The sequence below is a fragment of the Monodelphis domestica genome, chromosome 4, assembly GCF_027887165.1.
Source record: "Monodelphis domestica isolate mMonDom1 chromosome 4, mMonDom1.pri, whole genome shotgun sequence".
Taxonomy (NCBI): domain Eukaryota; kingdom Metazoa; phylum Chordata; class Mammalia; order Didelphimorphia; family Didelphidae; genus Monodelphis; species Monodelphis domestica.
This window is the reverse complement of record NC_077230.1, coordinates 3,106,717-3,119,672: the sequence shown is the minus strand read 5'-3', so window position 1 is coordinate 3,119,672 and position 12,956 is coordinate 3,106,717. Positions and strand designations below refer to the sequence as shown.

The following is a 12,956-nucleotide window of genomic DNA, read 5'->3' as shown; positions in this document are numbered from 1 at the left end:
TGAAAGCTACAATGGGGGTAAGGACCAAAGAACAGAACCAGTGAATGAGGACAAGATCCAGGAAACATCAAGCAAAGCCTCAAACCTCCCCCCCCCCCCCCCGAATTGGTTGCAGGCTATGGAAGACCTCAAAAAGGAATTTAGAAATTAAATGAGACAAGTTGGAGAAAAATGGCAAAAAGAAACTAGTAGCCTAAAAAGCAAAATAAGTCATCTGGAAACAGAGGCACAAGCTTTGAAAGCCAGAATTGATCTGATGGAAAATGTTGCACAAAAATGAAAGAAGAGAAAAATGATTTGAAAGGAAGAATGGATAAAAAGGAAAAGGAGAATCAAAAGGCTGTGGAAGAAATTTAGTCCTTAAAAATTAGGATTGGATAATTAGAAATAATGGCCTCATGAGACACCAAGATATAACAAAACAAAAATCAAAAGAATGAAAAAGTTGACGATGATAACAGACACTTCACTGAGAAAACAAATGACCTAGATAATAAATTCAGGAGAGACAGTTCAAGAATCACTGGACTACCTGAAAGTCATGACCAAAATAAGAGCCTAAACACCATGCTACAGGAAATTATGCAAGAAAGCTGCTTGGAAATTCTTGAACGTGAGGATAAAATAGAGACTGAAAGAATCCACAGATCACCTCCAGCATTAAATCTGCAATTGACAACTCCCAGAAATGTCAGCCAAATTCACGAACTCCCAGGCCAAGGAAAAGACACTGCAAGTGGCTAGAAACAGTTGAGATATCATGGAGCACCAATTAGCATTACACAGGATCTGGCAACATACACATTGAAAGATCAGAAGTTATGGTATACAATATTCCAGAAGGCAAGGGAACAGTTCTACAACCAAGAATCAAGTACCCAGAAAAACTGACTATATTCTTTTAGTGGAAAGTATGGTCATTTAATAAAACAGAGGATTTCCAAGAATTTCTGTAAGAAAATACCAGACCTAAACAGTCTGGCTAAAGGGTAAGAGGGAAAGGAGAAAAATTAGGATTAAAAGAGGAAGTCAGAATGGAGGGAAATAAACAGAAGGTAATGATAACTGTCAATGTGAATGGGATGAACTCACCCATAAAAGGAAATGAATAGCAGAAGGAATTAAAAGCCAGAATCCTACCATATGTTATCTATAAGAAACACATGTACAGGGTAAAGGTAAGAGGTTGGAGCAGAATATATTGAACTATCACTGAAACAAAGAAGACAGGAGTGGCAATCTTGATCTTAGACAAAGCTAAAGTAAAAATAGATTTGATTAAAAGAGATAAGGAAGGAAACTACATCTTGATTAAAGGCAGAATAAATAACTTAACATATATGCACCAAATGATATAACATCCAGATTTTTAAAGGAGAAACTAAAGGAGCTTAAGGAGGAATTAGATAGTAAAAGCATATTATTGGGGGACCTCAATCTTCCCCTATCAGAACTAGATGAATCAAAACAAAAAATGAAGAAGAAAGAAAGGAAGTGAGTGAAATATTGGAAAAATTAGAGCTAATAGATATCTGGAGAAAATTGAATAGGGGTAAAAAGGAATATACTTTCTTTTCTTTAGCACATGGTACATATACAAAGATTGAGCATGTAATATAGCATAAATGGATTACAAACAAATGTAGAAAAGCAGAAATAATAAATGTAATATTCAAGGGCTGATGTAGAGGCAAATTTAAAATTTATTGGAAACTTAATCTAATTCTTCAAAACTAGTAGGTCAAAGAGCAAATCATAGAAACAATTACTGATTTCATTTAGGATAATGACAATGATGGAACAAATATCAATATATATGGGATACAGACAAAGCAGTACTTAGAGGAAAACTTATATCCCTAAGTAACTATAGCAACAAAATAGAGAGGGAGGAGATCAATTAATTGGACATTCAAATAAAAAAAACTAGAAAGAGAACAGATTAAAAATTCCCCAGGGGAAAAAAAACTAAATTGAAAATCCTAAAAATCAAAGGAGAAATTAATAAAATTGAAAGTAAAAGAACTTTTGAATTAGTAAATAAAAATAGGAGCTGATACTTTGAAAAAACAAATAAAATAAAGTACTGGTTAATCTAATAAAAAAGAAAGAAGAGAATCAAATTAAAAGTATCAAAGATGAAAAGGGCAACCTTACCTCTAATGAAGAGGAAATTAAAGTAATTATGAAGAACTATTTTGGCCAATTATATGGCAATAAATATGACAGTCTAGGTGAAATGGGTGAATATTTACAAAAATATAATTTGCCTTGATTAACAAAAAAGGAAATAGAATACTTAAATAATCCGATCTCAGAAAAAGAAATTAAACTAGCCATTAAGGAACTTCCTAAGAAAAAATCCCCAGGACCAAATGGATTCACAAGTGAATTCTATCAAACATTTAATGAACAACTAGTTCCAATACAATAAAAATTATTTGACAAAATAAACAAAGAAGGAGTCTTACCAAATTCTTTTTATGACACAAATATGGCATTGATTCCAAAGCCAGGAACATCAAAAACAGAGTAAGAAAACAATAAGCCTATCTCCTTAATGAACATAGGTGCAAAAATCGTAAATAAAACACTAGCAAAATGACTCCAGCAAGTTATCACAAGAATTATTCACTATGACCAGGTGGGATTTATAGCAAGAATGCAAAGATGGTATAATATTAGGAAAAACATCCACATAATTGACCATATCAATAATCAAACCAATAGAAATCACATGATTATCTCAATAGATGCAGAAAAAGCCTTTGACAAAATACAGCACCCATTCCTATTGAAAACACTAGGAAATATAGGCATAAAAGGGACCTCCCTATAAATAACAAACTATATATTTAAAACCATCAGCAAGTATCATCTGCAATGGGGACAAGTTAGAAGCTTTCCCAATAAGATCAGGAGTGAAGCAAGAATGCCTATTATCACCTCTACTATTTAACATTGTACTAAAAATGCTAGTGGCAGTAATCAGAGAAGAAAAAGAAATTGGAGGGATTAAAGTAGGCACTGAAGGAACTAAACTATTGGTCTTTCAGATGATATGATGGTATACTTAAAGAATCTTAGAAAATCAACCAAAAGGCTGGTGGAAATAGTTAATAACTTTAGCAAAGTTGCAAGGTAAAATATAAACCCACATAAATCATCAGCATTTCTATATATTTCCAACAAAATTCTGTTGCAGGAGTTAGAAAGAAAAACTCTATTTAAAATCACTTCAGACAATATAAAATATATATTTAGGAATCTATCTAACAAGACAAACACAGGAATCATATGAACACAATTACAAAACATTTTAATGCAATTAAAACTAGATGTAAATAACTGGAAAAACATTAATTTTTCATGGGTAAGGCAAACTATTATAACAAAAATGACAACCCTACACAAATTAATTTACTTATTCAGTGCCATACATATCAAATTAGCAAGAACATTTTGTATAGAATTAGAAAAAAAAATTAACAAAGTCCATCTGTAAGAACAAAAGATCAAGAATATCAAGGGGAAAAAATGTGAAGGATGGAGGCCTAGATGTACCAGATTTTAAACTGTACTATAAAGCAGTGTACATCAAAACAATATTGGTTAAGAGACAGAAGGAATAGACTAGGGATAAGTGACTTCAGCAGGATAGTGTTCAATAAACCTAAAGATGCCAGATTTTGGGACAAGAACTCAGTCTTTGACAAAAATTGCTGGGAAAATTAGAAAACTTTATGGGAAAAATTAGGTTTAGATCAATATCTTACACTCCAGTCCAAGATAAATTCAAAATGGATAAATGACTTAAATATAAAGAGTGAAATCTTAAATAAATTAGGTGAACATAGAATAGTATACCTGTCAGATTTGTGGGAAAGGAAGGAATTTAAGACCAAGCAAGAGAAAGAGAATATTACAAGATGTAAAATGAATGATTTTGACTATATCAAATTAAAAAAGGTTTTGTACAAACAGAACAAATGCAAACAAAATTAGAGTGAAAGCAACAAATTGGGAAAATTTTTATAACCACACTCTCTGACAAAGGTTTAATTTCCCAGATTTATAAGGAACTAATTCAAATTTACAAAAAAAAATCAAGCCATTGTTTTTACATAAAGAAATCAGAAGTATCAATATGCACATGAAAAAGTATTCTAAATCCCTCTTAATTAGAGAAATTCAAATAAAAATTCTGAGGTACCACCCAACACCTAGCAGTTTGACCAAGATGACAGCAAAGGAAAATAATAGATGTTGGAGGGGATGCAGCCAAGTCAGGACACTAATGCATTGCTAGTGGAGTTGTGAATTGATGCAATCATTCTGGATGGCAATTTTAAACTTTGCACAAAGGGTTTTAAAAGAATGCTTGCCCTTTGATACAGCCATAGGACTGCTGGTTTTTACCCCAAAGAGATAATAAGGAAAAATACTTATTCAAAAATGTTTATAAACTTAATCTTTGTGGTGGCAAAAAAAAATTGGAAAATGAGGTAGTGTCCATCAATTAGAGAACTGATGAACAATTTGTGCTATTTAATGGTGACAGAATACTTTTGTGCTGAAAGAGAAGATGAAGTGGAGGATTTCTATGTGAACTGTGTAAACCTTAAAAGTTCTTAGACTTGTGAATGTTGGAATTTTCACCATTGGAATGTGAACCCCATTGGCAAGGGAGATTCCTCCTCCTCCTCCCTTCTTAAGATTACTTTAGGACAAAAACCTTTTGCTGAACAATGGAAAGGGCTGCAGCATAGATCAAAATTTAATTATTCCAATATCCACCCTACTCAGGGTAACAGGATTTAGAAAGGGCTGTAGCAAAGGATCAAGATTTAATTATTTGAGAATATGACCTTCAACAGACATGTGCAAAGCCACAGACCTCTGGGCGGTCCTGGGTTAAGCTAGAGCCACCACTGGCACAGGGAAGACATGGGCAGTGATTGGTAGATGTAAGAACTGAGGGGAGGGAACTTGGATGGTTTCCTTAAAGATAGCAGGGTCTGAGGAGTAGAGGTGGTTGGTTGGAGAGGTTCTTGCTCTGAGAGGTTGTGCTCTGAGAAGCTTGCTCTGAAGGAAGCTGGAGGTGGAGGCCCCTGAGACTGTTTCTCCATTTTGGTCACGTGAGTGATAGTGACTGATCTCTTTTCTTCGCCTCAGCTATCTAAAGGCTTGGGCCTTTTGGCCCAGCCTAAACAGAGGGGGTATTTAAGCCCTATTCCCTTCTCTCCCCTTTCTCTCTCTCTCTCTCTCTCTCTCTCTCTCTCTCTCTCTCTCTCTCTCTCTCTCTCTCTCTCTCTCTCTCTCTCTCTTTCTCACCTTTCTTCCTCCTGTTTGTAATTAAATTCCATAAAGGTTGACTGCTGACTTGAGTTTTCATTTAGGAATTACATAGCTGAATTCCTTGGCGACCTTAAATTAATATATATCAGTCTTTTAAAGTGATTTCCTTGTCACAACTGGAAAGCCTTCTAGGAATTGTTGCAGAGTAGATTGAGCAAACCCAGGGGAACACTGTATACAGAGACTGATACATTATGGCACAATCAAATATAACAGACTTTTACTAGTAGCAATGCAATGATCCATGGCAATCACCAGGGACTTATAAGAAAGAATACAATCCACATCCAGAGAAAGAACTTTGTGAGTAGAAAAGCAGAAGAAAAAGATATGATTGATCATGTAGTTTGATTGTGATATGCTTGGGTTTTTGATATTAAAAGATCACTCTATTGCAAATATGAATAATATGGAAATAGGTTTTGGACAATGATATATGTGGAATTGCTTGTCAGCTCTTGGAGGGGGAGGGAAGAAGGGTGGGAAAAATTATGGATCATGTAACCATGAAAAAATATTCTAAATAAATAAATAAAATTTAAAAAGTATAATTGGAAAAGTGGAAAAAGAGTTGTTAAAAAGCTGACTGAAGAGAATAATTTCTCAAAAATGAGAATTGGGCAAATAGAAGCTAGTGACTTCAGGAGACACCAAGAAATAATAAAACAAAAATCAAAAGAATGAATAAAGAAGAAAATATGAAAGATCTCATTGGATGAACAACTACTCTGGAATATATCTAAGAAAGATAATTTAAGAATTATAGGACTACATAAAAGTCATGATAACAATAAAGCCAAGAAATTATGTTACAAGAAGTTATCAAAGAATACTGTTCTGATATTCTTTTTCAAGAGTAAATTAAAAATTGAAAGAATTCACCAATTGTCACCTGAAATTAATCCACAAATGACAAGTTCCAGGTATATTTTATCCAAATTCCAGATCTCCCAGGCCAAGGAGATGTGTAATAAATAGTATATATCTAAAAGCATCAGCAAGTTTCATATGTAATGGGGATAAACTTGAACCTTTCTAATAATATCAGGAGTGAAGCAAGGCTGCCCATAGAAATGCTAGTTTTAGAAATTCAAAGATTCCAGCTTTGGGGTTAGGAACTCATTATTTGACAAGAACTGTTAGGGAAACTGGAAAGCAGTGTGGCAGAAACTAGGTATTGACCCAAATATCTCATAATGTGTACCAAGATAAAGTTAAAATGGAAACATGATTATTAGATATAGGTTATTCTATAATCAAATTAGAGGAGTATGGAATAGTTTACCTATTAGATTTAGAAAGAAGGGAAGAATATGTGAATAAAAGAGATAGAGAACATGACAATGTGAAAAGAATAATTTTGCTTACATTTAAATTAAAACTTTTTTTTACAAACAAAATCACTATAACCAAATTTAGAAGAGAAAAACAAACTGGGAAAATTTTTACTGCAGATATCTCTGATAAATGCCTCATTTCTCATATATATATATAGAGAGAGAACTGAGTCAAATTTATAAGAACATATGTCATTTCCTAATGGGCAAATGGTCAAAGGATATGAAAAAGCCATTTTCAGATGATGAAATTAAAACTATCAATAATCATATGAAAAGATGTTCTAAATTACTCTTGATCAGAGAAATACAAAATAAAACAACTCTCACATACTTTCTCACAACTTATTGGCCAATATGACAGTAAAGGAAAATAATAAGTGTTGGAAGGAGTGTGGTATAATTGGAGCACAAATGCATTGTTGTTGGAGTTGTGAACCGATTCAACCATTCTGGAGGATAATTTGGAACTATGCTCAAAGGACTATAAACTGTGTATACCCTTTGATCCAGCAATTTCACTGCTAGGTCTATATCCCAAGGACATTAAAAAAAGGGGGAAAGGACCTACTTTTGTCAAAGTATTTATAGTGGCTCTTTTTTCAGTGGCAAAGAATTGGAAACTGAGGGGATTGTCCATCAATTGGTAAGTGACTGAACAAATTGTGGTATATGATGGTGATGAAATATTATTTTGCTATAAGCAGGATGATTTCAGAAAAAGTTGGAATGACCTACATGAGCTGAGGCAGAGTGCAGTAAGTCAGATGAGGATAACATTGTACACAGTAACAGGAATATTGTTTAATGATCAATTATGAAAGACAGCTATTTTCAGGAATGCAATGATTGGGACAATTCTGAAGTACTTATGACAAAAATTGTTATCCACCTCTAGAGAAAGAACTGATGGAGGCAGAATGGAGATCAAATTATTCTTTTTTTTTAATCTAGTTTGTGTTTTTATTTTGAGTATTCCCTTAAAATAATGACCAATATGGAAATAGTTTTTATATTTATACACATAAAACCCAGATCAAGTTGCTTACCATTTCTAGGAGGGGAGAGGAAAGAGAAGGAAGGAAATAATGTAAATTTGAAATTTCAGAAAATGTACGTTGAAAATTGTTATTTCATGTAATTGGGAAAATAATTTTTTCTAAAAAGTGGAAAAAAAGGAAGTCAAATGAATTAATGAGAAGAATGGGAAGGAAGAGAATTTAGCAGTACTAGATCTCAAGTTCTACTTTTATATGATAACAATATGGCATAAAAGTATCATCATAAAAATAATTTGACATAGGCTTAGAAATAAAGAGGTTGATCAGTGGAACAGTTTTTGTACACAATATACAGAAGCAAACAAGCATAATAATCTAGTATTTGATAAATCCAAAGATCCCAACAATCAGAGCAAGAACCCAGTATTCTCCAAAAATTGTTGAAAAAATTACATGTAAAGATTAAAATTAATATCTAGTACTCCAAATATTATATTTAATAATATTTATTAAATATTTATCTTGAGTAAGGCTAGCAAAAACCAAAAGCCGCATCTCCCTCTTCCACCACGGAACCAGAGAGACCAAGTGGGTGAAAAACAGAAACTCAAAACTTTCCCCACTTAAGCAGATGCACAAACCGGAAAAGGAAAAGGGAATTGTGGGAAATGTAGTCTCTAGGGTTCAAGACTCTAAATCAATATACAAGTATAGAAATAGAAAATAAGTTTTAATCAATATCTTATGCCATATACTAAGATGAAGTCAAAATAGGTACAAGGTTTAGAAATAAAGGATGGCATCATAATAAAATTATTTGAACATGGAAGAAATTACCCTTCAGATCCATGGATGGGGAAGAGTTCATGACTCAAAATGGATAGAGACATTTCCAGAAGGTAAAATGAATAATTTGGATTACAGAAAATTAAAAACATCTTGGCACTAGCAACACCGATAAAGCTAAAATTAGAAGAAAGGAAGAAAACTCAAGAGAAAATTTTTGTAAGAAGTTTCACTGATATAGATCTCATTTCTAAGATATATGAATAATTGAGTTAAAAATGTAAGAATCAGAGGCATTCTCCAATTGGTAAGTGGTCAAAGTATATGAAAAAACAATTTTAAGAGGAAAAAAAATCAAAGATATCAATAACTATATGAAAATGCACCAGATAATTAATCAGACAAATGAAAACAACTGCAGTATCACTTCACACACATTAGATTTAAGTTGGCAAAAAAATGACAAATTCTGAGTGGATGATATGAAAATAGGTATTGCTCTGTTGTTGGAATTTTTGAACTGGCCAATCATTTTGGAAAGCAATTTGAACTATTTTCTCATAGCTATTATACTCAATATTCATTTAGCTCAGTGCATATAGCCTACACTCCAAAGAAAACTAAGAAAGATTCAAAGAATTCTTCATACAAAAATATTTATGGCAATTTTTTTTTATGGTGGCAAAGAATTGGAAAAAGGATTTGTCCATAAAATGGGGAAAGGCTAAATAAGTCATAGTACGTGAATGTGATGAAATACTTTTATACTATTAAAAATTTTGGAGGGTATAATTTCAGAAACTATGGGAACAACTGATACGGAATGAAATAAGAACTTAATTTCTATAATAATATTTTAAAGACAATTGTTTTGAAGACAACTTTGAAGACAACAATTTTGATCAACACAATGAGCAATCACAATTCTAAAAGAAACTCCTTTCCCTTCCCTTCTCTTTCCTTCCCTTCTCTTCCCTTCCCTTCCCTTCTCTACTGCAGTATTAAGACTATTTTAAAAATACTCTCCCTCCCTTCCTCTCTCCCTCCCTCCAGACACTACTGAAATTAGATTTTTTCTTTTGATTTCACACATGATTTACTCACAATCCCAAGTCATACCTTTTTTGTTCCATAACAAAACTCTTGTTATCAGTTACAAAAGGCAGTAGACATATGAGAAATAGTATTTTATCATAGCTAAGAAGCTGGCATTGGTTTTGGGAAGATGTAGCACGTACTAGATTGTGTGACTAGATGAAAGTTTCTAATCTCTTAGTATGCCAGGAAATTTTCTAATACTACAAGTTATCAATAAGTTCCTTATTTGCATCTGTAGAGAGAATTTCCATATTGGAAGTTTCCCATTATAATGAAAATACAAGTCTAGAACTTCCCTCCCCTCCAAAAAAAATCCCTGCAGTCATATTTTCAGGATGTTTTCTGTTGTTAAAAATTATTCTAAGCTAGAGATCTAATTATAGAGCTTGGTAGTTTCTTATATAGATAACTGCTGGTTATTGCTATTTGGAATAAATTAACAGAATAACCAAAGCACGAGTTTGTCTTTCTCTATGGCTTGTTATTGTTTGTGTGAGGTGTGTAAGGGATGCCCAGAGTTAAGTCAATAGCTTTTATCTTCTTACCTCTGATAGAACTGCCACCATTATCTCCAGGTATCCAGGAAAGAGTGATTGAGGAAGATGTAGTTTTAGATACGGTAAGTCGAGGTTGATCAGGTGGAACTAGTTAGAAATCATTTTGAGAAGAGAGGAATTACATGTTTATAACAATTTTTTTCTTTCAAATAAGACAATTATTTGTGTCAAAATATCTAATTAACATCAATCAATCAGCACTTATTATTCAAATACCAAAAATGAAATGATCTCTACATTTCAGGAGCTTCCAAAATTGGGGAAATTATAAAATCTATTATACAAACCAAACCAACTAGATTTGTATTACTTTTTATTATTAATTCTTTTGACCTATTTATACATCATAACTGTTCTATTAAAGTTATCCCTTAAAAGGACTAGCGATATAAATTGTTATTTAGTTTTATTTTCCACCCAGATTTAAGGATAAAATTACAAAATTATATGTAGATGCTCCCAACATTTTAGGGGATAATCTGAAGGGGGAATATAAATGCCCCAGTGTGGGAATGGGGAGTGAGAGAGGAATTTTGTAAAAATTCATTTTTTCCAGGAATATTACAAATATCTTGTGTCTCTTGTCTTCCAATAAATCTATCAAGTTAGTTCATATCTGAAGATAAAAGGTTTACCAATATTCAGAAGCATGTAAAATTGAGAGATCCTTGGAGAATACTGAATCAAGACTTTATCTTCAATTAAGCATAAAACTTCATTGAATTTAGTATTATTTTGGAATGACTCACAAAAGTGGGCTAACATTATTTTGTTATTCTATATACATAAAGAAAAGATTTGTGAAATTCTCTATCAGTTCATTAGATAGTCCCATATTAAATTCTTTTTCCCATACGTTGTAAGAGAGACTTCCTATATTGATCTCTGTCATCTGTGTTTAGTGTAACAATAGGAGATCATCTCTTAAAAAGGTCTAGATGATTCCCTGCTTAATATTTTTTCAATTCCTGTTAAACTTTTTACAGGTTTTCCTATGCATTATAGTGATAATGAGTTGAGTGTGGACAAAGTCTGAAGAATAATTAGGGAAGTGAGTCTCGAACGAAGAGTCTTTGAATTGAGAACCACCTATTTTCAATATTGGCTGAGAATGTCAGGAACTCATTAAAGCCAAAGTGAATTAAGATCATTTACATTCATTATATTTTCAGGGAGTTTGTATGGAATAAGTCTGCAATGCTTAAGTGAATTCAGTAATAATCTATCCTTGAGTGGGAAAGAACTTATTTTTTTATTAAGACATTTGCTCACCATATGAGTTTATACTATATGAATTTCATGCTAGTTTGTTCTTTAATGCCTCCACATTTTCAAGAAATGATCATTATTACCTAATGTACAAAGACGATAAAAGGAAACTGACGGCCATAACTATCCCGGTATATTGTCAACACTTGGACTGAGAACTAAGCTGGAATCCTCCCGGACTAGTCACTGAATTGCCGAGAGATGAATCGTGAATTGTTTGAGAAAGAGTGCTATTTTGTGAAACAGGAAAAATTCAGAGAATACTATTCATCAAAGGCCTTCCACTGTATTCATCAGTCTTAAAAATCATTTGACCGAGTGACTGTCATAGGCTCTGACCTAAAGCAAGTTTTGCTTCACTGAGAACATGAAGTTGTTATAAGAGTCGATAACATCGTGTTTGCTGGTTCATTTCCAATTATGGTGAACTCATTATTTATGGGAGTTTATAATCATCTCAGGTGGAGAGTACCTTTACAAATGCTTGAGAATGTCAGTCAATAGCATCTATTTTATTTTATATTAGCCACATAACGCTATAAACAGGTTATGGTTTATTCATGTAAGCTGGGACTCGCATAGTAACCAAAGGCCTGGAGAGCTTTAGTATTAGGCTAAAGGTTTCAGAATATGCAACTGAAAATTTTCTGAAAAAGAATTCTGAAACTCAAGATTCTCTTTGCCTAGAGATATGCAACCAGGGAAGGACACTAGAGAAAAATCTGGTACATGCAAAGTCTTGAGGACAATGGAAATGGTAAGTGAACTCCCTCAGGCTAGGAAGCAGAGCCATGCTAGGGCATTAGGATTAGGGGACTATGTGTATTGTCCTTTAGAGGATCCTAGCTGAAACACTACTTTTCTACACATTTTTTTCTTCCTCCTTATTCTCCACTGAGATACTAGAAGAAAAGTAGATCACCATCTATTACTGTGTTTTAAAAATGACAAAGATTAACTAACATAGACGTGTGTGAAGACTTACAGAGTATTTAGGTGGTGTAGTGGATGGAATTTCAGACCTAGACCGTGGAAGACTCATCATCCTGAGTTCAAATCTGCCCTCAGACACTTACTGACTATGTAACCCTGGATAAGTCACTTAACCCTGTTTGCCCGAGTTTCTTCATTTGTAAAATGGGTTGAAGAAAGAAATGGCAAACCACTTCAGTATCTTTGCCAAGAAAATTCCAAATGGGATCACAAAGAGTCAGACATAACTGAAAAATGACTCAACAAAAATGAGACTGACATGATTCAAAGTAACACTATTATAATTGGGCCAGAGGTTCTAGGTTCAAATCCAACCTCAGACACTTCCTAGCGATTTGACCCTGAGCAAGTCACTTAACCCCCATTGCCTAGCCCTTACTGCTCATCTGCCTTGGAACCAATAGACTGTATTGATTCCAAGATAGAAGGTAAGGGTTTAAAAAATATAAGCATAATCAGAAAAGCAATAAAATGACTACAACAATGAAGATAGAAAGAACAATCATAAACAATCGAAACTGAATGTCTCAATAATATAAAGAACAAAATCGACCTCA

General features: G+C 33.2%; 1 protein-coding gene across 4 annotated transcripts in view; it reads right to left on the bottom strand.

Annotated features, from left to right (window-relative positions):
- Positions 1-12,956, bottom strand: part of DSCAM (DS cell adhesion molecule) — an 829,709-nt gene that overhangs the window by 115,370 nt on the left and 701,383 nt on the right. For all 4 annotated transcript variants that reach the window (XM_056825955.1, XM_056825956.1, XM_007493072.2 and 1 more), the window contains one exon: positions 10,126-10,224. In XM_056825955.1, coding sequence (XP_056681933.1) covers positions 10,126-10,224 — 99 coding nt within the window. The remainder of the gene's footprint in view (positions 1-10,125; positions 10,225-12,956) is intronic.